The 25,891-nt window shown below is 43.7% G+C and overlaps 4 protein-coding genes across 13 annotated transcripts in view; 3 read left to right on the plus strand and 1 right to left on the minus strand.

The window, feature by feature from the left end:
- The first annotated feature begins 72 nt into the window (after positions 1–72).
- Cryab (crystallin alpha B) lies at positions 73–3,799 on the plus strand. Its single transcript, XM_021658661.2, has 4 exons — positions 73–212; positions 303–594; positions 1,681–1,803; positions 3,458–3,799. Exons 2-4 carry the CDS (start codon positions 394–396, stop codon positions 3,659–3,661), a joined length of 528 nt encoding a protein of 175 aa, XP_021514336.1. The 5' UTR covers positions 73–212; positions 303–393; the 3' UTR covers positions 3,662–3,799.
- Positions 3,800–11,031: 7,232 nt separating this feature from the next.
- On the minus strand, positions 11,032–15,732 carry Cfap68 (cilia and flagella associated protein 68). Of its 6 annotated transcripts, none has more exons than XM_060373695.1 (6): positions 15,565–15,731; positions 13,623–13,707; positions 13,387–13,511; positions 12,488–12,712; positions 11,545–11,611; positions 11,032–11,341 (listed from the first exon to the last, which is right to left on the minus strand). In XM_060373695.1, exons 1-6 carry the CDS (start codon positions 15,607–15,609, stop codon positions 11,181–11,183), a joined length of 708 nt encoding a protein of 235 aa, XP_060229678.1. In that variant the 5' UTR covers positions 15,610–15,731; the 3' UTR covers positions 11,032–11,180. The 6 variants fall into 6 exon arrangements, with proteins under 6 accessions (XP_060229678.1, XP_060229688.1, XP_060229693.1 ...); XM_060373705.1 differs by having other exon boundaries at positions 11,040–11,341; positions 13,623–13,737; positions 15,565–15,709; XM_060373710.1 differs by having other exon boundaries at positions 11,040–11,341; positions 13,623–13,733; positions 15,565–15,706.
- A 202-nt stretch (positions 15,733–15,934) lies between these two features.
- Fdxacb1 (ferredoxin-fold anticodon binding domain containing 1) lies at positions 15,935–20,614 on the plus strand. Of its 2 annotated transcripts, XM_021658637.2 has the most exons (5): positions 15,935–16,151; positions 16,312–16,465; positions 17,700–17,903; positions 18,161–18,319; positions 18,947–20,614. In XM_021658637.2, exons 1-5 carry the CDS (start codon positions 15,980–15,982, stop codon positions 20,121–20,123), a joined length of 1,866 nt encoding a protein of 621 aa, XP_021514312.1. In that variant the 5' UTR covers positions 15,935–15,979; the 3' UTR covers positions 20,124–20,614. The 2 variants fall into 2 exon arrangements, with proteins under 2 accessions (XP_021514312.1, XP_060229711.1); XM_060373728.1 differs by lacking the exon at positions 18,161–18,319 and having other exon boundaries at positions 15,938–16,151.
- Positions 20,615–21,624: 1,010 nt separating this feature from the next.
- Positions 21,625–25,891, plus strand: part of Alg9 (ALG9 alpha-1,2-mannosyltransferase) — a 65,884-nt gene continuing 61,617 nt past the window's right edge. For 2 of the 4 annotated variants that reach the window (XR_009588147.1, XM_060373748.1), the window contains exons 1-3: positions 21,625–21,866; positions 22,668–22,803; positions 25,184–25,318. Coding sequence is in view for 3 of the 4 variants with exons in the window: in XM_060373748.1 (XP_060229731.1) it covers positions 21,730–21,866; positions 22,668–22,803; positions 25,184–25,318 (408 nt within the window). In the remaining variant the exon portion in view is untranslated. Of the gene's footprint in view, positions 21,867–22,308; positions 22,557–22,667; positions 22,804–25,183; positions 25,319–25,891 lie in introns of those variants that run through there. The other 2 variants (XM_060373745.1, XM_060373757.1) reach the window with 2 other exon arrangements.

Raw genomic sequence — 25,891 nt, forward strand, 5'->3', positions numbered from 1 at the left:
CTGGCTCAATTCCCCTGGCATGCAAGACTTCAGAGGAGGAGGGGCACCCCACCAGCTGCTTGGGATTCCTAACTCTGTCCTTGCTCCAGAGAACAAGGGTGGGGGTGGGTGCCACTGGGTGTGGACAGAGAGCTAGTGAAACAAGACCATGACAAGTCCCTGGCCGCCCAGCCGTGTCTGTGTTTCTCTTTTCTTAGCTCAGTGAGTACTGGGTATGTGTCACCCTGCCAAATCCCCGATCACAAGTCTCCATGAGCGGGCGATGAGCCGGGATAATAAAACCCCTGACATCACCATTCCAGAAGCTTCACAAGACTGCATATATAAGAGGCTGGTCGGAGCTGCAGCTGAAGGAGTTGACCAGGCAACTGACCCTACACTCATCTGGCCACCATGGACATCGCCATCCACCACCCCTGGATCCGCCGTCCCTTCTTTCCCTTTCACTCCCCCAGCCGCCTCTTCGACCAGTTCTTTGGGGAGCACCTGTTGGAGTCTGACCTCTTCTCAACTGCCACTTCTCTGAGCCCCTTCTACCTTCGGCCACCCTCCTTCCTGAGGGCACCCAGCTGGATTGACACTGGACTCTCAGAGGTGAGTCTCCCCTAGGCCAGGGCAGGACTGTCCTTTCTGGACACTTCATCTGTTTTCCAAAGCCACTTTAGACACGTGTGTGTGTGTGTGTGTGTGTGTGTGTGTGTGTGTGTGTGTGGTGTGTGCGCGCGCAAAGGTATAGAGAAATGAGGGTTCTGTTTCCTTCTTCCCTCGGTCCCCTGCTTCTGTTTGACGCGCCTCTGTTTCCTGTTACATTTTTTTTTCTGTGTATGGTGAAGATCATCTTCTGTACCCTAATGATGAAGTGGGATATCCCTTTCTGGTTATATTCATAATGATCTGTGTTAAGTGCTACTTCAACTGCTTCACTCATCTCTCTAATGGCCGTGGTCCTGGCAGATTTTATCATCTCAAACTGTAAAGATGAGATAGAAACCCACTCATCCTGAACTCTTCATGCCCCCTAGATGGAGCTGGAGACATCAATCAATATTGTCTCTCTCTTCCCTTGTCTATGCTCTTCTGGGTTCCTCGGGGCTACAGCGCACTGACCTCAGTCCATGCCTTAAGAGGAATGGATGTCTGTCCACTCTTGGGAAACCCCCGACTTGTCCTAACAGGGTGGGAGATAAGCTTAGCAGAGGCTGTCACAGATAACGTTCTGGTTTAAAAATATTCCAGTGTGAGGAAAGAGGAGCTGAGTGGGCAAGGGCTTTGGAAGGACAGGACCGACAGAACATTCCAGATGGAGTGGGTAGGAAACTTGGCAGGGGAGTCCAACAAGAAAACGGGGCCTTTGTCTTCTAGACAAATGACAAAGCCTGCACTGGGTAGAGATGCAGCAGAACCCATACCCGGACCCATCCTGTGACTGGTCCCTAGTGACCTGTCTTCTTCCCTGTACCTCTAAGTGGAGTTTGGGACTGATGACCAAGAGGTCATCTCACTCTGTGTCTCACATGCACCAGCCACGATTCAAAATGGGGATTTATCTTTTTAAGCAACCAAGAGGGGGATGAATTATCTGGACAGGAAGTAAATCTGCCGGACAATGAATGAGCCTTCTCCAATCTAACAAACACCCTACCATCTTCTCTCCTCCTCCCCACCCCATTGTTATTCTAGATGCGTATGGAGAAGGACAGATTCTCTGTCAACCTGGATGTGAAGCACTTCTCCCCAGAGGAGCTCAAAGTCAAGGTGCTGGGGGATGTGATTGAGGTGCACGGCAAGCACGAAGAACGCCAGGTGTGTGGACTTTCCCTTTGTCGGTTCCTTCAGTGCAAACTGGATGGCAGGCTCTGCCGTCAGCGGACTTCCAGGCCCAAACAGGAGGGACTAGCTCAGGAGTTGCAAATCAATGGCTACAAAGCGAAATGAAGCTAAATTAGAGACGGGTCTATGGGTAGTGTTGTGGGTTTCCTGAGCTATTTGTTTTGACTGCCTTGTCTTGTCCAGTGACATTAGAATATCGGAAGAATTTTTGAAATTTCCAACCCTCGGGTACCCCCTGAGCCAATTGAATCTGAAGTTTTAGGGATATATCTCGGACATCAACATTAAAACAAATGAACAAACAAACAAACAAAAACAACCCTCAGTCTGTAATCAAAACTGGCAACCATTGATTTAGGGGCAATGTGTTGCACATAATGGTTGTGCATAATGACATTAACTACGGGGTTGAAGGCATTTAAGTCTGTGGCTTTTAGATGTTCAGTGTTTCATGTCTCTTCTGCTCATCTTGATGCTAAGCTATTGGTTTGTCCCCTTTTCGGAGCTTCAGGATTATGACCATGAGGAAGTCAGTTAATTGAGACCTGTTTGTATGGCTGCTCAGGATTCAGGTCTAAGGTATAAGGATTAACATCAACAACGCCTCTTGTAACCTGGAGAGGTGGTACACACCTGTGATCCCAGCACTGGGCAGGCAGAGGCAGGCTGATCTCTGTGCATTCGAGGCCAGCCTGGTCTACAAAGTGAGCCCAGGACAGCCAAGGCTACACAGAGAAACTCTGTCTAGAAAAAAAACAACAACAAAACAGCAGCAACAACAAAAAACAACAGACCCCCCCAAAAAAAATTCCTGTTACATTTTTGGCAATTTTTTTCTTGACTTCCTGAAAAGGTGTTATGATACTCAGCTGGGTATGGTGGCTCACACCTTTAATCCCAGCATTTGGTAGGCGGAGGTAGGCAGATCTCTGGGTTCCAGACCAGCCTGGTCTACAGAGTAAGTTCCAGAAGAGCCAGGGCTACAAAGAAAAACATTCATTACCTATCTCAAACAAAAACCAAAAACCAAAAACCAATCGAAACTCGGGACCTGTGTCTAATGAGTGTACCTTAATGTCCTCAGGCTGTTTCAGTTTTGCTCATATGATTTAAAACTGGACCTTGACAGTGTCCCTGATAGAGTCACCTTATATAACATCAACAATCCCATGGGTTAGGGACATTCCGAGGCATTCTTGAGGAATTGAGACAACTTATGGCTTCAAGGACACAGATCCTCAGTGCCGAAGTTCAAATTCTATGGGTCCAGCCAACAAGGATTCCTTCCTTTGTGGGAAGTGCCCCGGGTGCAATTCTGTCTCAAGAGATGGAAGATCTATGAAGTCCCGGGCTGTTTTAGATTTCTTAGACTCTGACTGGTAGATGTGACCATGTGGGCAATTTATTTTAGCCATAAAGCCTGGACAGACAGCTCTTGACTTAACTATCTGTATATTTGCAGTGTTGAAGATGAAGCTAGGGCCTTTTGCCACTAGGCTGTATCTCCAGGGCCAGATATTTCTTTTTTCCTTATGATACCTAAGGGAGGGGGATGCCTGAATCTGGGGCAAGTGGCCATATTTCCTGTTCTTATTTCTCTGCTTCTTCCTGCATTCTCTTGGATTAGGACGAACATGGCTTCATCTCCAGGGAGTTCCACAGGAAATATCGGATCCCAGCTGATGTGGATCCTCTCACCATTACTTCATCACTCTCATCTGATGGAGTCCTCACTGTGAATGGACCAAGGAAACAGGCCTCTGGCCCTGAGCGCACCATTCCCATCACCCGTGAAGAGAAGCCTGCTGTCACTGCAGCCCCCAAGAAGTAGATTCCCTTTCCTCATTGCATTTTTTAAAACAAGACAGTTTCCCATCAGCGAATGAAAATCTGTGACTAGTGCTGAAGCTTATTAATGCTAAGGGCTGGCCCAGATTATTAAGCTAATAAAATATCGTTCAGCAACAGAGCTGTCTTGTGTTTGCATTGTCAGTGTGTTTTAAATACGTGTCCAGGTGTAACAGATCTGATTTCCACAGCGTGATTCAGGGGATTACAGGGTTTTGCTGGTCAGAATGACTGGCTCCAGTACTTCCTTGCGGGACATCCGTGAGAGCCACTCACTCTCATGGTATTCCAGTCTTCCGTTTGTAACATGCTGTACTAGTTAGAACAGAGTTGTAAGGAGACCAAGGAGAGAGAAATGGGTGAGGTCAAGTCTGCATCAGCTACAGCTAGCCCCACGTAAAAGGTTTCAGTGCAACTCTGAGATCAATTACCTCAGCAGGGAGACATGGTGACCTTAGCGTAATTTGTAAACTAATTCACGGGATGGTAATAAGACATGAGGTGAGCAGCAAACAAGTCTCGTACGTATAGTGGAAAGTATTCAACAGATACCCTTTAAACCAAGATTACACAATATCCATTCTCTCCCACAAACAAATCCATTCTCTCCCACAAATCAAAGAACACCTTCCTCCTAAAATTCCTAAGCCCTGCAAGAAAAAAAAAACAAAATAAAACAAAAAAAACAGCACCACCACCAACAAAAACCACAAACCCTCCCTATTCTTCTTTACTGAGCCCTACACGCTTTCTTGTAACTGCAGCAATATCTATTACCTCTACTAGCTAACTGCTGGCTTCTAGTTTCACTCAAGGGTGTATCTTTTAAAGATTTTTTAAGAAAAAATTTACTTATGTATACAATGTTCTGTCTGCATGTACACCTGCATGCCAGAAGAGGGCACCAGACCTCATTATAGATTGTTGTGAGCCACCAAGTGGTTGTTGGGAACTGAACCCGGGACCTCTGGAAAGAACAGCCGGTGCTCTTAACCTCTGAGCCGTCTCTCTAGTCCCCAAGATTTTTCTAGTAATTATCTGTATGGGTGTGTGTGTGTCCCACAACTGGGCTGTAGAGACCAGAGGAAATATTTGGGAGTCTATCCTCTTCTTCTATCATGGGTTCCAGGGGACCAACTCAGGTTCCCAGGCTTCTGTATCAAGTGCCTTTACTGCTGAACCCTCTTGCCAGCCCACAAAAAAAAAATAATCTTAAAGTTGGATAATTACTTAAACAGAACATACAGTTTGGGAATTGATCATGCTTTCGAAATATTCTTTCAGAAACAATTGACTCAGGTCTTCATGATACAGGAGAGAGGAACTAGGATATTATGAGTTTCTGGGTTTTTTTTTTTTTTTCTTTTCTTTATTTTGATTTTGTCTGTTTTTTGAGACAGGATTTCTCTGTGTAACATCCCTGGCTGTTCTGGAACTCACTCTGTAGACCAGGCTGTCCTCAACCTCACAGAGATCCACCAGCTTCTGTCTCCTGAGTGCTGTAAAGGTGTGTGCCACCATGCCCAGCAGAGCTTCAAGTCTCATAGGTTCAATGATTCCTAACAAAAACAAAATAACCCCCTAATAATCTAATAATAATGACATACAATGACCTACTCAGAAATCCCTTTTCTCTAAAGTCATAATCAATACCTGTGTCTATGTAGCGATCAATATTGGTTACATAAGGAAATGCTATTAATCCTTTTTGGTCTAGCCAATGGCAAGGTTTGATCCAGTGTTCATTATACTCTTCCAAGCCATGTGCTCCATATAACAGAAACCAAATTTAGCCAAATAAAGCAGAAAAATCCCCTTTGTCTGCCGTGATCCAAGTATGGTAAAAGAGACAGTAAGGAGGTAAGGACATGTTTCTAGGAACTATTTTTAAACTATGAAAGCGTGTTGAGGAGATGGCTTAGTGATAGAGTTGTTTAGTACGTATGACTGTGTGATGTCCTACTTCCCACCCTGACCAAGAAAAAATAAAACGAAACACTAAGAAAAAGTTGAAATGAACGAAAGGTGAAGGAGAGAAGTGTATGGGTGTTTGTGTGTGTGTGTGTGTGTGTGTGAGAGAGAGAGAGAGAGAGAGAGAGAGAGAGAGAGAGTGGGGGACTGGGATAAATGGAGACGGTAACTGAAATTCTCGTGTATGTGTGTGTGTGTAGGTCTGATGTTGATGGTGCTGTGTGTTTCAGTTGTCCTGTACCGTATTTTTTTGTGTGTGTGCATGTGCCTGTGTGTCCATATAAACATTTGTCTACATAAACGGGAGTGTGTCTATGCTAAGGTTTATGTGTGTTGGTCAGAGTTTAAACCGCAGGTTGGCGCTTTCCACCTCGTTGGAGAGGAGTTCCTTGTTTTTTGTTTGTTTGTTTTTGTTTTGTTTTGTTCTCCACTGTGTACTCCAAACTAGCTGGCCATCTAAATTCCTGGGATTCTCTCATCTGCCTCTGCCTTTCTTGTGGGACCTCTGGGATCATAGACCTGTGTGCTACTGTGTTTGGCTTGACATTTGGGCTCTGAGCATTTGAACTCAGGTCCTCATTTGTGCACATCAAATGCTTTATTCACTGGTCACTGAGTTGTCTCCCCAGCCTACACCTTATCTTTCTTGAGCCAAGGTCTCTCACTGAACCTTTACCTCACAGATCTGGCTTCCCTTCTCCTCCTCTTCAGTGCTAGGATTACAGCTGCATATCACTGTCTGGTTTTTTTAATGTAGGTGTCGAGGACCTAGTGAAGCAAACTGACTGAATTTTTAATTCGGAACAACTAAGAGTCTATAAAGCTGTATGGACTTTCTTCTCCTCCTCCTTCTCCTTCTTGTTCTTGTTCTTCCTCTCTCCCACTCTCCCTTTCTCCCACTCTCTTTCCTTTCCTCCCTCCCTCATTCCCTCCCTCTCTCTTTCTCTCTCTCTTTTCTGAGACAGGGTTTTTCTGTGTAGCCCTGGCTGTTCTGGACTCGCTTTGCAGACCAGGCTGGCCTCAAACTCACAGAGATCCGCCTGCCTCTGCCCCACTGAGTGCCAGGATTAAAGGCACCATCACCCTGGCTCTTCCTATGGACTTTCTATGTCCGCCCCAGCTCTGAATAATGACATTGAGACTTATTTTTGTTTATAATAGCTTTAGGCCTTAGCTCACTGTTGTTCCCAACTAGATCTTATAACCTATGTTTATTCCATGTTCTGACACGTGGTTCTTTACCACTTCTTAGTTTCATAGTCCAACTTCACATAGGTGAATCTTTTTGGGCCTCTTTCTTTCCAAGAGTTCTTATCTATGCCAGAAGTCCTGCCTATTCTCTTCTGCCTTTGCTAAAAGCAGTTCAGCTCTTTATTCAGCCAATCAGAAGATGACAGAGAACAATGTTTGCTAAAAAATGAGCCAGGTGATGCTTAAACAATACCAAAGCTTGGTCTATACTCAGCTCTCTGCTGGTACAGAAATCAATATTTCAAAAATACAAAGATAATCGTCACTAGTTCACAAAAACATCACTCCAACAATTCTGTTCTCATATGATTTAATGTACTCATTCAAATTGTACAGTGTAGTCTCATTCGTACGCCTATTGTACATCTATCCCTGCAGTCAATTTTAGATTTTATTACTCAATACTTTATTTCCCTCAGCACTAGGCAACCACGTGCCTACTTATTTATTTACTGCTTTGCCTATTTTGGATACTTCCTTGTAGCGTAATTTTTTAATATATGGGCTTTTAAGACAAGCTTTGGGTTTGGGTTTTGGTCTTGGTTTGTTTTTGAGCTTTTAAATATATTTGTTGTTGTGGTGGTGGTGGTTTTCAAGACAGGGAGAGTTTCTCAGTGTAGTCCTGGCTGTCCTGGAAGTTGCTTTGTAGACCAAGCTGGCCTCGAACTCAGAAATACAACTCCGCCTCCTGAGTGCTGGGATTAAGGGCATGCACCACCACAGCTAGCTACGATTTTAAACGTATTTTTATTTGATGTGTGTGAGTGTTTACCTGGATATACATCTTGCCATGCACCACATGCATGCAGTGTCTGCGAAGGCCAGAGAAGGGCACTGAACCCTCTGGGCCTGGTGTGACAGCAGCTGTGAGCTGCTGGTGTGGGACAGCAGTCAGTGTTCTTAACAGCCAAGACATCTCTCCAGCTCCTAGCTTTTTTTTTTTAACCTGACATGACATTTTCAAAGTTCAGCCTACTCTCGCCTACATCGTACTTCTTTCCTTTTATTGACACACAATATTTCACTAAATAATCTACCAGGTTTTATTTATCCTCCATCAGTTGCTGTGTCTACCCTTTGATTATTATGGGTGTTGCTACCATGAGCACAGTTAAGTATTTTTAATAACTGTTTTAAGTTCCTTGTGGCATAAATGTAGCCATGGAATTTCTGGTCATAGGATTAGTCAACATTAACCTCTAAAGACGTAGTTTAGTTTTATTGCAGCGTGTGCACGCGCACGTGCTGTGTGCTTTTATATATTCAGCTTTCTAGGAACCGCCGACTCTTCTTCATAGCAGCTGCATCATTTCACATTCCTTACTAGCCGTGATGCAAGTTCTAACTTCTCCATTTCTGCACCGGTGCCTGCCTTTTCTTTTTTATTGCACCCATCTAATGAGGAATCCGGCAATTTGCATTTGGTTTGGTTTGGGTGATGGGGTAGGACTGAAGGCGTGCTGAGCCTGCACTTTAACACTGAGTTACAATCCTTGCTCTTTACCCAATCTCAGTGGTCTATTAATGTTAGCAAGATGTACATGGCAGGGGCATGAAGTTAGCAAGAGACCATGAAGTTCTGGGGTATTTTAGTATGATTGGAGAACTGAGTATATGAAAAGGAATATGATGCAATGGAGAAAAGGCTCTAATAAAGCCTTTGGGGTTTATTTGGAAGTCAATAGAAGCTAATGAGGGAATTAAACCAAATGAGTGGAATGATCAAACTAGTAGAAAGTAAGTGGGAAATAAGGACATCAGAAAGGTGTTTCAGCAAACTAGAATTAGGAATGTGACAAAGACAATACAGATGTAAAAGACATAAACACAGGTCATATGCACATATAATTAACAGGATTTGGCATCTGTTTGAATGAGAAAGGGAAAGCTAAAATAATTCCTTAGTTTGTATTTTTGATGATTTTGTTGATTTTCATGATTGTGTAGCTTATTATGTAATATACAATATTAAAAGTTAGAAAGAGTAATTAAGATATATAAAAAGCTATTTAGTTCACAAAGATACAGATTTGGAAAATTTTTCAAGACATAGGATTATAAATAGTTTAGATATGTAGTGTCTTTGGGAGTTCAAATGAAGACATTCAGTAAGGAGCTGAGTATTTAATTGTACTGTTCTGGAGACACATTTGGGATGGAAGTATAGGTTGAAAATCTGGAAGTGGGCCAGAAAGATGCCTCAGTGAGAAAAGGTATTTTCTTTCAAGCATGAGGACCTGAGATCCATCCCTGGGATCCTGGTGGAAGGAGAAAACCCACGTGTCCTCTGACCTGTGAAAGTGTACTGTGGAACACAGAAACAAATAAATGTGATTAAGCATTAAGAAATCTGGAAGTATGTAACTATCAGTTAAAGGAAGCGTAGTTGATAGTAGAACCTGGAATTAGTTTACAAAAAAAATGTAAAAAGAACAAACAATAGCAGTGTTGGAAAAAAAACTTAAAGGAACTGCATAGAAAGGTCAGCCCATAAAAGAACCTGAGAAGTAATCAGAGAAGTGGGAGGAAACTGCTTGCCACGGCGTCACGGAAACCAATAGAATGATGGCCTACAAAGAAGAGACAGGTGCTCAAGTGAAGCTGAGGTTGCTGCTAACATACAAAGGGGGGCCTTACAGACAGTGATGCCTGTGATGGATGAGACAGGAAAAAGAAATGAGAGCTGAAGGGCTCAGATATGCCATTGGCAACAAGTATGGCTCATAGCTTAATGAGAAAAGAGGTTAAAAATCATCTGGAGAAGGGAGCCCCCCACCACCATGATCTGCAGTAGGAGGACAAATGCTGCATATAAAAGTCAAATAACACTGTCATCGCAGTGGCCATTGGGTTTGACAAAATGCCCACTTTCATGGATACAGTTTTGGAGCAAGGTAGGTCAGGGAAGTAAATGAGAAGCAGATTCTTGACAAGAAAGCAAAGGAAATTCCTTATGTTCATAAATGTCATGTACAGTGAAAATCTTGTACAAATGTTATGCTTGCCCAAGAGAATTTAAATTGGTTCCCTTTGATATCCTAAGCAAGATGACGGGCCCCTGATCACTCCTGATATTTGACTCTGGCTCCCAAGATTCTGACCAATGTCACTTTAGAACAGATGCAGAGTTAGAGGTGGAACTGTCATTTACAAAGATATAATCATCTGCCAAAATAAACAAAGAAATAAGCTCTAGAAAACTAGAGTTCAGTAAGTCTGCAAGATAAAATTCTATGTATAAAACTATGTTCTGGTTCTTCATTCCTGCCTTTTAACCTACCCCTTTAGTGGCCTGAAATAATTATTCTATTAGACCTTGTTATGTAGTGCATGGATTGGCTAGGACCATTTGGTAATACCTTAATATATATGTATATATACATATATATATATCTAGCTCTATCTGCTGATATCCGAAAGTATCAAGGAGATGTAATTCTTTATCCCTGACACCTGTCCCTGAAAGTGAAGCTCAGAGCAGGAGATGTCCTTTGGTTGGTAAAGTACTTACTTGCCTAGCACACATGAAACCCTTAGTTTGATTCTGTTTAAAAAATAATAATTTTGAGATTATAACTACAAACTTTCCCTTTCCTCCCTCCAAACCCTCCCACATACCCTTTTTGTTCTTTTCCAAATCCATGGCCTTTCCCCCATTAATTGTTACCACATGTATATTTGTGTATATATTGTCTTAGGTAGGGTTTTCTATTGTGATAAACCACCAGGACCAAAGGCAAGTTGAGGAGGAAAGAACTTATTTCAGTTTACAGCTTTTCAAGTCCATCATGCAGGAAAGTCAGGGCAGGAACTCAAGACAAAAAACTGGAGGCAGAAACTGATGCAGGGGCCATGAGAGCTGCTCACTGGTTTGTTCCCCATGGCTGGCTCAGCCTGTTTTCCTATAGCACCGGGATCATCCACCCAGCAGACCTCTGACCCCTGCAGGATGGCCCCTCCTACATCAATCTTTAATCGAGAAAATGTGCTCACTACAGGCTTGCCGATGGGCCAGATCTTATGGAGATCATTTCTCATTTCAAATTCTTTTTTCCCCAGATGTGTCTAGGTGTGTGTTAGGTTGATAACAATCCACCAGGACAGTTAGAGTAAACAAAAATAGAGATTTGGTTTTTTGTTTTGTTTTGTTTGTGAACTGTGGTTTATTTAGACAGAAGTTACATTAAAAGCAAGGTCCGAGTCTACTTAGAAAGTGCCTCTTTCTACAATCTACTCCAGAAAAAAGTGAAGCTACTTTTTATTTCTTTGAGTCCTGGATCCTAACATCGGTTCATGTTTGGAGCACATATACACCACGAGTAATGAGTGGGTACAGGCTCTGAGTAGCTAGACATGTAAATTGACTTTCCTGTGCATTTGTTATGAGGAGGATCCAGCTCAGGCTGATGCCCAGGAAACCAATGAGGCTCTCGCTTAAATCCTAAGAGAAAGAAAAACAAAGGGAGAACAATAAACAAGGAGGTTTAGTAACAGACCTCATACTTATTTCTTAGTCCTGGAAAAACTGAAACAAAGTGAAATTGTTCACTTATTCACACATTCATTTTGCTTTTGAGTTCCTTCTCTCTGCCAGGAACTAAGATGGTGCTAAGAGTTAAGAATTAATAAAAGGAGTCCACCTACTATGAGCAGATTGTGGCTTTTTGCTGTTGTAGTTTGCATCATACGTTGTTTCAAAGTAGTGTCCAAACTATAAAGAAAATGTAATAGATTAATAATCTAGTGGTTGAGACTGGAGAGATGGCTCAGCAGTTAGGAGCACTGACCGCTCTTCCAGAGGATCTCGTTTCAATTCCTAGTATCAACATGCCAGCACAAAACTGGATGTCACTCCGGTTCCAGGGGAATGAATGTACAGCATATAATGTTCTTTTTTTATTGGCTTGTTTTCCATGGCTTGCTCAGCCTGCTTTCTTATAGCACCCAGGACCACCTGCCCAGCAGTGGCACCACCCCCTGTGGGATAGGCCCTCCTATATCTGTGTATGCATTTGGCTTTTCATGACAGGGTTTCTTACTATCCTAGAACTCACTCTGTAGGCCAGGCTGGCTTCAGAACTTACAGAGATCTGCCTGCCTCTGCCTGCCTCTGCCTGCCAAGTGCTGGGATTGAAGTGTGTGCCTCCATTATCCAGCATAAACCTTTAAGGCAACACCAAAGAAGCTACTAGTTTATAGCTAATATAAGAGGTGAGGGATAGAGTAGCATGAATTCAATTGCTCAATCATTTGAGGTCGATTAGAGGTTTGTGTGTGATTAGCCTATCATGCTTTCTTATCTACTGTATGTTTGTTTAGGAGACTGAAGGGTAAGGCTTAGGTAAATAAGCCCAGAGAAGAAGGTATCCTGAGTCAGAAGACTCTTTCTGTAGATCAACAGGTAAGATCCAATGGAAGGAAGAGAAAAAGAGATCTATTCATCAGTTGATAACGTACAGGTAAAATTCAGCCTGACACCAAGGTGGTCTACGTGGTCCAGCTGAAGAATGATCTCTCATAATTCAAAACATAAAGCTCTCACATGACCACTGGCATTTTTTCCTAACAGAAGAGAATGCTGTATTACCTGGGAAGGCAAGGGCTTAGGCGTCACGATGTTCTTCAGGTCGTATCTTTCCTGGTTCCAGTTGCCCATCAGGGTGCGGATGGAGTATGAGTTCTCATTGGTGTTGCATCTCCACCCGTACTGAGAGAACTTGGACGATTTGTTCCAGTCTGTCCATACTTCACCATGGCCGTCAGCATGAAGAAGGCTGCCATAGTGTGGGTTTTTCAGGAAATAGATAAGGTTCTGTTCTCAGGAAAAACAAAGAACATAAAAGCTGACTAAACAGTCAGAGCGTTGAAAGGTCAAAGTGTTAACACAAGCACTCCTTATTAACACTCTATGTTTCTGTCTGAACATCATTTGTATGGGCCTGATTCTTCCCCTTCAGGTGCATGTACCCGCTGGTCTATTCTGTCAGTCACTAGTAATGGGTGACTGGCTATACAGATGCCACTGTCCCATATTCCTTGAAATTACAGAAAACATTTCAGCATCCCCAACACCATGTGAGCAATTAACTCATATGTTTTGGTGATTTCAGGATGTAAGAGTTGAGAGTCTAAGGGTATTGCTACAGAGAGAATGAGAGATGTAAAGTAGAACAACAGATAACAAAATAAATGATTAATGACAACTTCCTTTTTCTAGGCCAGCTTAAATAAGTTAACTCCCCTTTTGCCTCTGTCATAGGTACAAGGGCATACAATATATTATCTACTTATTCCTATTAAGGTCAGGATCCATGTTTTGTTCATTGTTGAATATATCCTCCCAATCAACAGTTACCCTCCCAATCAAGTTCTCTGTGCATACCAGATGGTAAATATCTCTATTTTAAATTTTTGGCAAGCAATCAAAAGCCCAACTTTTTGGTTACAAAATAAACCTGGTCTTTGGACTTAGGAACAAGACGGTACCTGTGCTGTCGAGTAAGTTGATGGTGAACACCATGATTTGGCTGGAAATTTCACCCAAAAACAGTGCTCATTATGTGGCTGTTCCATGTTCCTTAAAAATGTCTCCCAATCTGGTTTTTCCCGTTCTCCAAAAGAGAAATACAGATCACCATGGACACATGATCACAGTTTGGGAGACACAACCCAACTGCCTTTTCACAGGCAGACAAGACCAACACTTCCCTCACATCACCTACCTTTGTGAAGGTATGTGCATGTATATGCTGATGTCACCAAAGTGCATGATGACTTGGGTATCTGGACCCAGAAAGTCCAACAGGCCTAGTGGTTTAGAGGTGATGTTGGTCCTAGCTAGGACAGACATCCACTCAGTTGTCTGGCAGAAAACTAGGGCTTTTCTTTGTGTATTTGATCAGTCAGTCACTTTAGTCTTGTTGATTTCTAAATCAGCCCACTACTTTTCATCATCACTGTCAATTTCTAATTCAGACTACCATCTCCTTTTGCACCCTTTACTGCAAGTAGCCTTTTATCAGGTTTCCTTGTCATCAACCTCGTTCGTGTCTAATCCTTTCTCCATAGGAGAGTAGACTCTCAGTGGCTTTTGTTATTGTTGTTACAACATCTGGATTTCTTCTTTTTTTTCCCTTTTTTAAAATTATTATTTTTATTAATTAGTTTATTCACTTTGTATCCCACCTGTAGCTTCCTCCCTCCTCCCGTCCCAACCCCACCTTCCCTCCCTGTTCTCCACCCATTCCCCTCTCCCAATCCACTGATAGGGGAGGTCTTCCTCCCCTTCCTTCTGATTCTAGTCTATCAGGTCTCATGAGGACTGGCTGCATTGTCTTCCTCTGTGGCCTGATAAGACTGCACCCCACCCCCAAGAGAGAGGTGATCAAAAAGCAGGCTAATCAGTTCAAGTCAGAGACAGTTTCAGTTCCCATTACTATGGAACTCACTTGGACACTGAAATGCCATGAGCTACATCTGTGCAGGGATTCTAGGTTATCTCAATGAACGGTCCTTGGTTGGAGTATCAGTCTCAGACTCTTGTGCCCAGATATTTTGGTTCGGTTGAGCTCCTTGTGGAGCTTCTGTCCTCTGCAGGTCTTACTATTTCCTACTTCTTTCATAAGATTCCCTGCACTCTGCCCAAAGTTTGGCTATAAGTCTCAGCATCTGCTTTGATACCCTGCAGGGTAGAGTCTTTCAGAGGCCCTCTGTGGTAGGTTCCTGTCCTGTCAACATCTGGATTTTTAAGTCCTACTTTACAGGTTACCTAGAGCACTTTTGATTTAAAAAAAAAAAAAAAAACAACTGTAGAAAGTTGGTAACTGCCACAAACAATAGATGGCAGCACATGTCAGTTCCCCAAATCACTCTGCTTTTTGGGATATATGAATGTACTGATTGGGGTCTCTGCCATAACTTGCTGGGGCCACACATGGCAGATTTTAATCGACAGGTCGCTTTTCCCTGCATTTCTTTGCAAATTGTTCAGCATTCTTACATAATTTTTTATGGTCCTTAGAGTATTCTTTAACTAGGTCAGCCCAGGTGGGTGTTTGGGCTGGCTCTTCCCAAATCAATAAACTAGCTTCATCAGCCTGGATGTTATCAAGTTTTCATTTCACATTTTGAGACCCTTCCAAACTACTGCATCAGCCCCCTGCTGGCTGCCATCTTGGATTTTTAGTGGTTTTCTATATTCTCAGAATAAAGTTTAGGCTATTAAATGGTTACAACACTCCATATGCTCCCCCTTTAATTCTTCAGTGTCACCTGCTGGTCACTCTTCTGCCAACTGTGTTCAGCTCAGTCAAACATAACTACTGTTCCCTGACTGTTTTTATAAACACTGTTCCTTCTGTCCCTTTAATCCTTTTCACCTAAATAAAATGAACCCTTCTCAATTTGCTTCCAACTCAGGCTTGCTTCAGGGAATCAACACTTCCCTTCCTCCTTTGTGTATGCTTTATTCATAGTGTCCTCAATTCCTTTTCTCACGGTGGGTACACACCCCGTTTTACTAGAGGTGCCTCTTTAGCTGCGTGCATTCGTCATCAGACAGCAGGCAGGCCACCTCTAGTCCATCCATACACCTAACTGCTCTCACGGTGCCTCGGAAGAGAACAGGCATTCAGTGTAATTTCATAAAATAGGATCTATGAGCACCTGGCGAAAGGATGAGCAGCAGCTGAGAAAACAGGAGGAACCCATTTCCGCAGACAATGCAGCTAACAGGGCCCTGCGCCTCTGGGATACGCAGGACCAGCCCCACCCCTCAGTGACTGTTTTGTGACCTCAAGGAGGCGTGGCGGAGACTCAAGAGGATCGTCCTTGTACTGAAAAGCAAACGAGCCTTCAGAGGCGCTCGAATGAGGGGATAAGGGCGATAGTTCTATTCAACTGACAAGATCGTAGCTCCCTAGCAATAGCTCTTAATTGTTCATCCAGAACCCTCAGGGTTGACACGTCATCAATCAGCGCCGGGTGAAGAAGGGGAGGGTGAGGAGAGACGACCCAGGCAAAGGAAGTGACGCAAGAAAGGTGCGCCGCAGAGAGCGCCGGCAGGGACCCGGAGGAGACTATGGTTCCTCGGCGCCTCCTGTTGGTCGGGGAGGGAAATTTCTCCTTCGCGGCTTCTCTGATCGACACCCTGGAGCCTGGCGTCAGGGTTACCGCGACCTGCCTCCAGCACCGGGCTGATCTGCAGGGGGATCCCGTGGCCTTGGAGAACCTACGGCGCCTGCGCGAGCGAGGTAGCGGGTCCCGCCCCTCCGCGAGGCCCCGCCCGGAGCGTGGGGGTGTGGCTCGCGGAGAGCCGGGCTGGTGTGCACGTGTTGCACAGGTGTTGCTTGTCCGGGTTACTGATCTTAAGACTTCCTTTGATCTGTACTCCACGTCTTTAAACTTTGCCAGGTATCGAAGTGCGTTTTGCTGTGGATTGCACCCAGCTGGCACAGGCTTTGCAAGCCCACGGGGACTTTGATCGAATTTATTTTAACTTTCCGCATTGTGGACGAAAAGCCGGCGTAGCTAGGAACAGGGCACTGCTGGCCAAGTTTTTCCAGAGGTGAGGAAAGAGGAGTCCTCTCAAGGGAAATGTTTCCAGGTGTCCGTAACCAACTTACCGCACACAAACTTGGTAGTTGGAGAAATAAGTTGCTAAGGGTGCACGTGCAAAGAAGATAAAACCCAGAAGAAACCACAATCATGTCTTAAAGTGAGATATATAACCCTAGATGTTACATAAGCACAAATAGGCCTTAGGAGGTAAAAGGCAAGGTTATTTTTAAAATGTTAACTAGTGTGCCTGTGTTTAATGTATGGGTGTGGACGACTTAAACAGGATGGCTCGGGATAGAACTTTGGCTGTCCTGCTTGGTAACTGATCCACCCCGATGCTCCCAAATTGTTTGTTAAAACAGAACTTAAATTTATACACACACACACACACACACACACACACACACACACACACTAATGTTTTGTCGGCATATGTCTGTGCATCATGCGTGTGCCTAGTGCCCCGGGAGGCCACTAGAGGGCGTTGGATCCCTGGGACTAGAGTTGCTGATGAGTGTCTACATTATGTGGGTGCTGGGAACTGAGCCTCTGAACAGCCAGTGCTCTTAAACTGCCAGATCTTCTCTCCAACCCACCCCTAACATGTTCTTAAATTGTAAAACAGTAAGAACCAGTTATAGCCTGATGACTAAGAGCATGGATTTAAGAGCCTCATGGTCTGGATTCAAATCCTGGCTCACCATTTACTAGTAAAAACTAGCAAGTTTTGTCCTTACCTGCTTTTTTTTTCTTGCATCTATAAACTGGGGCCACTAGTAGTAGCTGCTTCTTAAAATGATTATGAATTTAAAATAGTGCTTTACACCATTATACCAAACTGATAGTGTGTGGGCTCTAGGTGTAGAGAAACCTTTAGCAAAGGCAGTTTTTAAAATTAGGTAATTGAAGTATAGACATGTGTGCATGGTGATACAGTGCGCAACCCAGCCCTGAACTACAGAGTAGACGTTTCCTGACAGGGACAAACAGTGCAAATAGTGAGTTACATGGAGGAGCTTTAGGGACACTGGCCTTTCTGTGACATATAGGAAGACAATACAGATGCAAAGCTGGTGACCAATGTTTTTGTTGGGACACAAATAAGACTTTTATTTGCCTAGGTTTAATAGACTACTTGCAAGTCAGATTTTTAATTATTTCAGAGCTGAACCATGTGCATATTGCGGATTCTTTTCGTAATTTCTGTTTCTGATAAATTTCTGGTGTTTGTTCTCCATAAGCTGTGCTGATGTTCTTGCAAAGGACGGAGAAGTTCATGTGGCATTGTGTAGAGGACAAGGTGGAACGCCTGCCGATAAGCCCCAGAGAGAGTGGCACAACAGTTGGCAAGTAGTTGCCATGGCAGCCCTGGGAGGGTTCATTTTAAGTGATGTGCATCCCTTCCGCTGTGGGGCTGTGCCAGGGTACAAGTGCACTGGGTATAGGTAAGTAATACCATAGGCCTAAACCTTCTCCCCTTTTATCTTTTGCATGAAGTATTAAAAAATTAAAGCCAGGCTTTTTCCTTTCCAATTTCCTGATATAGTTTCAAAAATACTTGCTTTGTTTACTAATGAAAGCCTTCATATATCAATTTATATGAATATATATATATATACAATGTATATTTTATTTTAACTAAATTAAATGTAAATATATCATATTTAGCTTAAGGAAGTTATTTGTTCATTTATTTTGGCAGGAGTCAGGATAAGCCCTTTCATATAGAAGGTGCTTTGAACCATATCTTCACCAAGAGCTTACCCTTCGAAGGCTCTCAGCCTAGAACATTCAGAGTCAGATTGGAAGACCGGTGGTTTTCCTTTGCTGAACCAGAAGCACTTGCAGGAAAGTTAAATAGGTAATCTTGTCTGTTGATGTTCTGCCTGCATGTCTGTGCAAGGGTGCTAGATCCACCGGAACTGGAGTTACAGACAGTTGTAAACTGCTATGTAGGTGCTGGGAATTGAACTCAGGTCCTCTGGAAAAGTGGCCAGTGGTCTTAACCTCTGAGCCAGCCCCACAAATATAATTTTATTTTGATGGCAATTTCTTCCTAGTTGAACCATGAATTGCCTTAATGGTCACTGCATTTTGAGTGGGTGCAGGATGAATTGTTAATGATGCTGGTGCTGTGGGCACCTGTCAGGCTGCCAGACTCTAGGGGTGTTGGCAGAGTTCTGCACTGTATGCTAATTCTCCAGGTCTGGGAGTGCAGGTCAGTGTAACCTGTTTGTTGTGCACGAGGCCCAGAATTTGCTCCCATCATAGCAGAAAAAATAAATAAATAAATAAACAAATACCTCCCAAACAAAAAACAACTCCCTAAACAAACCAAAAAATGTACATGCTGTTTCTCCATATGACAAATGATTTATTTTCAGGATCATTTTAAGGGTACTTGTTTTCTACATAAGAACAAATGAGTTTAATTCTTGTAGTTGTAATTATTATTGTCGGTGAGAAGTTATTTTATGTGTTTAAACAGGCGGTTCCTTGAAGCACCTTCCTGTCATCCTGTCAGAACTATCAATGAGAAACTCATTGCTGAATTGGGCAAAACTTTTCCCTTAAAAAGGCTGAAATGTTTGTTCCCTCTGTTACCACGGGGAGGTGCCAGTGTCCTCCCTCCAGGGACCAATGACCTTCTGTCTGCCTTTTGGGTTAGTCTTCATGAAGATAGCCCACACTCTGAGGCCCTGTCTGGTGAAATTACACAGGAAATGGAAGAAGTTCTTGTGTCAGTTTCAGAACGCACCTTTGCCAAGAGTCCTGCAGGAGACGGCTGCAGTGGAGCTCATGAAGGAATCTGTGAAGAGGCCACACTGTGCCTTAGATCTTCCCTTCTAGTCCATGGTGAAGCTATCCTCCATTCACCTGACTTCCTTCCAGGATCTTTGCACATTCTCAGTGGACCTGTCTTCCGGAAGTGCCACATTTCACCTTTTATGATGCCAGCATTTCACGAGACTTTATTTCTCCTTGGACTTAATAAAAATATGGAGGAGAATTGCCTTTCATCACTGCTGGATCACCTGAAGGGCATTCTAGATAACCTTCTGACTGAGACATTGCTGGAGGGCTCCATTGTGAGCACTTTGGTGGAATTTGTCCTTCAGCCAAATGGGAAGGATTATATAATTCATGTGAAGCCCCTCAGTTTTGGCCCAGATTGTACTGAGAATCTGATTATTGGGTCTGTCGTCACATCTGCAACTGTTACACATGAACATCAGTGTTTTGTGTTTGTGTCTATAAACTTGGACTTACTGGCTATGCTTGCCTATGATATTTCTGACTGGAGAATATTGTGGACTTTTGATGGCCGTTTCCTGAGAAGATTTGCCCCTGGGAAAATAGAACGTTTTAAAAGCTATTCTCTGTATCCTCCACACTATGTGCATGATATTAGTTTTTGGTTAGATGAAAAGAAAGGATTTAATGAACTGGAGTTTCACACCATAGCCCGAGCAGTGTCCCAGGACACTATTATTTCTGTACAGTTCCTTGGTCGGTTTCAACATCCAGAGACTGAACAGGTAAGTCTCTGCTATAGATTGATCTATCAGACTTGTGATAAGGCGCTCAGCCTGAAGCTGGCAGCGGCAATGCAGTCCCGGCTCAGAGAAGAGATTCAAAGACAGCTACACGTTTTACTTCGATAGGTCAATGATGACCTTTGTACAGTGTATGTTGTATGTGGGTGAAAAAGAACAACTCGCAACTATTGTTCCTTTCTGGACTCATGGGTTTTTGTGTTTTGTTTTGTGTGTGTGGAAGATTTTTTTTTTTTTTCACTGTGACCAAAACAGTGCTGATGGACCCTAAAGATGCCTGTGAACATACACACACACACAGACTCGCCAGGCTCGGTGGTGATGAAGTCCTTTGATCCCAGTGCTCAGGACACAGAGGCAGGCAGGTCTGATTGAGGCCAACTAAGGCTACATAGTGAGGCCCTGTCTGAAAACAAAACAAAAATTAAACAAAAATGCCTCCATGGACTGGGGGGCAGATGACCGTATTGTTGTCTTTTTGATCCTGAATAATGACTGAAACAACAAACCAAGCATTTTGTACTTTGCTGTCTTGCTGAAGAGGCTGTGAACATGTATGTCTCACCACATGTATTTGTGAATATATTTTTCACATTTTCGGTTCCTCTCTATGGTCTCAGTGAATTTGCAAGCGTTTTGCTGCATATATTACATATCTGGATTATCATCACGGTACTGCTATTTCATCATTGGCTGTTGATGTCATATAACCCACAGGTGTCAGAGCTAGGATTGACATTTGGGTCTGTCTAACCAAAGCTCTACTCTAGTCGAGTCTTTACTTCTCTTTCCCTAGTTTTCATCAAAGGAAGTGATAAATATGAATCTGGATGTTTGGGCTCCAGAACTAATGACTACTTATGGAACTGCTCAATATGATCACTCCATTTTTGAGGCCTAGGAAGTGGCATTTAACCTTTTTAACTGTCAAGCTCAGCGTTCCCTCTATAAACCTGCATGGATTTCCACAGACAGCACTGACTGTTAGGATTAGAGTTCTAGAGTTCTCTTTGTAAAGTGGCTTTGTAAAATGCCGCTGAAACCAAGTCTGGACCCCTTGCCCCCTTTAAAAAAACAAGAAACAAAACTCCCAACAACGGTGTTTTTTTTTTTTTTTTTTCCAAATGTAGGAAGAATAGTACATATTTGTACCCGGTCCTCATTTGGAGTATAGCTCCATTTACTAGTCAGGCAACTTTGGACCTTGGCTTCCTTACCAGTAAAAGCAAGGTGGCTGAGAGAATGAAAAAGACGTATGTAAACCGCCTACAGCATAGCATTTCCTTAGGCTTTTACTTTCAGTCTGTATTCTGGCTTTACTGGTTTGCCTCAGGAACTTTTGGCTGTCTGTACCTCTCAACACGACGAGGCAAGGTGTGAAATGTTAAGTACCGTTTAGAGACCTCTTTTTGGGTAGGCAGCTGTATGGAATAGCTCCACACACTACACTTTGCGGCGCTGCAAGCGCGGCGTGCTGAGAAGTGGAGGAAGCTAAAGGAAGGGAGAGCTACCCAGCGTTATAAGTGGGAGGGGCTGGCCAAGGCTGCTGCTCCCGGCCTTCGCCCCAATTGGTCCAGTGACTCAGTACTTCAGTCCTTGCTGCGCATGTCAAGGCAATTTGTCCCTCGGCGGACACCGTTTCCCAGCTAAGCAATGTCTGCGCTCTCGCGGATATCGTAGCGTGCGGAGTTCTACCCTTTCCTCCGCGCTGGGCATGGCGAGCCGAAGGGCCCGGCAGCGCCTCAAGGGCGGCGGCGGCGGCGGCGGTGGCGGCGGGGACGCGGGCCCGGCCGCGGAGAAGCTGCGGGAGCTGCTGGGCAGCCGGGAGGCAGGCGCGCAGCCGCGGCCAGAGTGCGTGTGCGGCGGGAGGGCGTGGCCGGCGGGAGGGTCGGGTGGTCCCCGCGGCCTCAGCTCCCCGCCGGGGCTCTGCCGGCCGCCTGGGCGCTGCTTCCCGCAGGGGCGCTGCCCCCGCCGGACGTCTCCGCCGCGAGCCGGCGCCCTTACTCCTGCCCCTGTTGGGAGCGTCCGAGTTCGCGTCGGTCCTCGTCCCTCCTCAGCTCCCTGTGTCCTCGGAGCTAGGGTCTGCCCCGCTTCAGGTTCAGGCCCACGTGAGCAGGCTTCGCGCTGGTGGAGTTAGCCGAGCCCCTGTGAGAGCTGTTGGCAGGGGAGTGCACCTTTAACACCGAGTGTCTCCCAGAAGCCGCCGCTTACTGTTTTCTCCCTCTTCCTGGGTCTCCAGCCCTCGAATCCATCAGCTCCAAGCTTGTAGCCTGTAGGTCTGCATTAAAGGGATTGCCAGCATATGGGATCAGAGGAGGTCGGCACCTGCACTTTGTGTTAGGCCTCCATTCATTTGAAGGAGGAGGGAATTGATAAACGCCCCCCGCCCCCCAAAGACCTTAAGGAAGAAATGGAGAGTGAGAGCATTAGGTAGCTCTACGTTAAACCGGCCAAGGTGTGTACCTTAGAAGCAGGAAGTGTAACGAGTGATTGAAAACCCAATTCCTTATCCTACTCAAACATGACAAACCGTTCTTTTAGGTGAATGGCTTTATTGTGGCTTTTGCCATGTCTATCTTTTCTGTCTGGTTTTAATCTTCTCTAGCAGGACCTTCCTGATGCATTAATGGTTTTGCTTTTCCTCTTGAGCAGGTCTGGAAATAAAGCAGGGCAAGTCTGGGCCCCTGAAGGATCCACTGCTTTCAAGTGTCTGCTCTCGGCAAGGTTGTGCGCTGCCCTTCTGAGCAACATCTCGGACTGTGATGAAACCTTTAACTACTGGGAACCAGTAGGTGGTCTAGTTAGCTGGTTTTTAGTTTCTGCAATCCTAGTGGTCTAACCTATGGTTTTGGGCATGCGAGGCAAATGCTTTAACACGGGATGTAGCCTAGGGATGTAGCCCCTAGTTCTGGGATTTGGCCTTTGATCCTGATCTGGTACTTAGGACTAAGTAACAAAAACATAAAATATAAGTGTGAAAAACACTAAACTAAACTATTTTCACTTTTATGTCCTGAAAACTGTTGATTTGTGCTTGGAGAGATGGCTCAGTGGGTAAGAGAACTTGCTGCCCAACCATGAGGATTATAGTTCAAATTCCAGCAGCTCAAATGTAGGTGACCCCAGCACATGCTCAAAACATGACAGCCCAGTGTGGTGACACACACCATTAATCATAGTACTCTGGAGGTAGAAGCAGTCAGATCTCTTATGAGTTCAAGGCCAGCCTGGTCTAGATATTGAATTCCAGGACAGCCAGGGCTACATAGTGATGCCATGTCTCAAAAAAAAAAGAAAAAATTCTGATGCCCTCTTATGGTCTCCATAGGCACACATGTGTATGCATGTACTCATGTAGATATCCACACATAAATAAAATAGGTCTTAAAAGAAAGCCCAAACTGTTGATTTATTACTATTGAAGTCTATAACCTTTAGCTGTCATACTCAACCTTGAGACTTATAATTATCTTTTAAATGGTTTTGAAAAATCTAAGTAATACTTGTGGATGTAGCTTTTAAAGCTAACAAATATTTCAGAACTTTAGGGAAATACAATTATGCATTTTTCTCATGTCTAAAACCCACTTCCTAGAGGGAAGCTACAAGAGTGTCTTAATGATTTATTTATTTTTATTTTATGTGCATTAGTGGTTTGCCTGCATGTATGTCTGTGTGAGGGTTATGGATCTCTGGAACTGGAGCTACCGACAGTTGTGAGCTGCTATGTGGGTACTGTGAATTGAACCCAAGTCCTCAGGAAGAGCAGCAATTGCTCTTAACTGCTGAGCGATCTTTCCAGTCCCCATTCTTCCAACTTTTTAAGTTCTGATGTTTGCCAAAATAGTTGTGCTAGCTAGTTTTACGTTGTTCTGACACAGCAAGAGTCATTAGAAAAGGAGAAAGCCTCAACTGAGAAAATGCCTCCATAAGACCTAACTGTCGGGCAAACCTGTAGGGTATTTTCTTAATTAGTGATTGATAGGAGAGGGCCCAGCCCATTGTGGGTGGTGCCATCCCTGGGCTGGTGGTCCTGAGTTCTATAAGAAAGCAGATTGAGCGAGCCATGGGGAGCAAGCCAGTAAGCAGCACCCCTCCGTGGCCTCTGCATCAGCTCCTGCCTCCAGGTTCCTGCCCTACTTAAGTTCCTGCCTTCACTGCTTTTGATAATGATCTGGTATATGGAACTGTGAGTTTCCTTTTGTTGGCTTTTCTTGTCCAACTTTGTTGTGGTAGTTTTGTTTTATCTTATTATATTCTGTTTTGTTGAAATAAAAAAAAAAAGAAAACCTAGGTACTAGGGTAAAGACTAACAACTGAACTGTCATTTATACCTGCTGAGAGAGAGAAAATCAGTTTTCTCCACTAGTGTGACACTGCGTATATCAGCCACTCCAGGGCAGGCCTCATGTCAGGAGTAGTTGACCAACATATAATTGGACTCCAACAGTGTGTGTGTGTGTGTGTGTGTGTGTGTGTGCATGTGCATGTGTGTGCACGCCTGTGTGCCTTTTTGGATGTGGTTTTATTTTTGTTTTCTTGTTTTGTTGTTGTATTGGGTCTTTTTTAAGAAAGAATTTAAAAGTTGGGTGCAGGGAGAGAATCTGGAGGGATTTAAGGGTGGGGAAGAATATGATCAAAATATATTTGAATTTGAAATTGTTTTAAATAATGGAAAATATAAGAATAATAAAGAAGAACTGAACCCTTTATCCACAAGTCACTTTGGGTAGTGGTGTTTTACCACAGCAGGAGAAGCCTTAGCTAAGACAAAGCATTACTGACAGCACACTTGGAGTGTTGTTTCTTGATCTATACATTTATGTAGTTTTTTGCTGACTTCCTATTACAGAAAGTTTGGAAGTAAGTTATCCAGTTACATTTTGTATCAAAAACAGAAAAAAAAATCTTAGTGTGTGTAATTTAAGGAAAAATAAAGATCTTCAGTTTTTCTGTTTTTGTTAATCATTATTTTAACAAATATAATAAAATCTTAGCTTCTTAATTTAAAAAATATGAGGCCATTTGTTTCTTTTCTTATTCATTAGTTACAGATGGTAATTCTCAACATTTTTGACTCTAACAATTTCAACACAGGCTCTTCACCTGTATCCCCTCAAGAGGGGTTTTGCTGGTACAACCCTGAACGCATCTGTCTCTGCTTTCAGACACACTACCTCATCTATGGGAAGGGGTTTCAGACATGGGAATATTCCCCGCTCTATGCCATCCGCTCGTATGCTTACCTGCTGCTGCATGCCTGGCCAGCTGCATTTCATGCACGGATTCTGCAAACTAATAAGGTAAGAGCAGCTTTACCTGATAACAGTCACATCCATCAAGAGGTAATCTGATAGCAGTTACACCAATCAAGAGATAACCTGATAGCAATCACATCCATCAATAGGTAACCTGATAGCAGTCACATCCATCAATAGGTAACCTGATAGCAGTCACATCCATCAGGAGGTAAGTCTTGGAGCAGTTTTGAAAAGAGAACAAAAATCTGTTTATGGTTAAGAGGTGGATTTCTTTTTTTTGTTTTACTTTTTTAAGATGGAGTCTTGCCGAACTTTGTAGACTAGTCTGGAACTTTTGGACTCAGATGCTTTTCCCCTCGTTTCCCAAGTTTCCTACTGTGTCTGTAGGCCATCAGGCTCAAATGTTTTGTTTTGTTTTGTTTTTTTCCTTCTTCTAAATTGTGGATGTAGGTGTGCCAGCCATGCAGAGGCAGAGGACAGTCTTTTGGATACAGTTCTCTCCTCCTGCTGTAGATGCCTTGGATCAAGCTCAGGTTGTCAGGCAAGCACTTTTAACCTGCTGAGCCAGCTTGATTTCCATCTCCTCTTACAGGATTGTTTGTGTCTTCATCATTC

Source organism: Meriones unguiculatus, chromosome 1 (genome assembly GCF_030254825.1).
Source record: "Meriones unguiculatus strain TT.TT164.6M chromosome 1, Bangor_MerUng_6.1, whole genome shotgun sequence".
Classification (NCBI taxonomy): Eukaryota; Metazoa; Chordata; class Mammalia; order Rodentia; family Muridae; genus Meriones; species Meriones unguiculatus.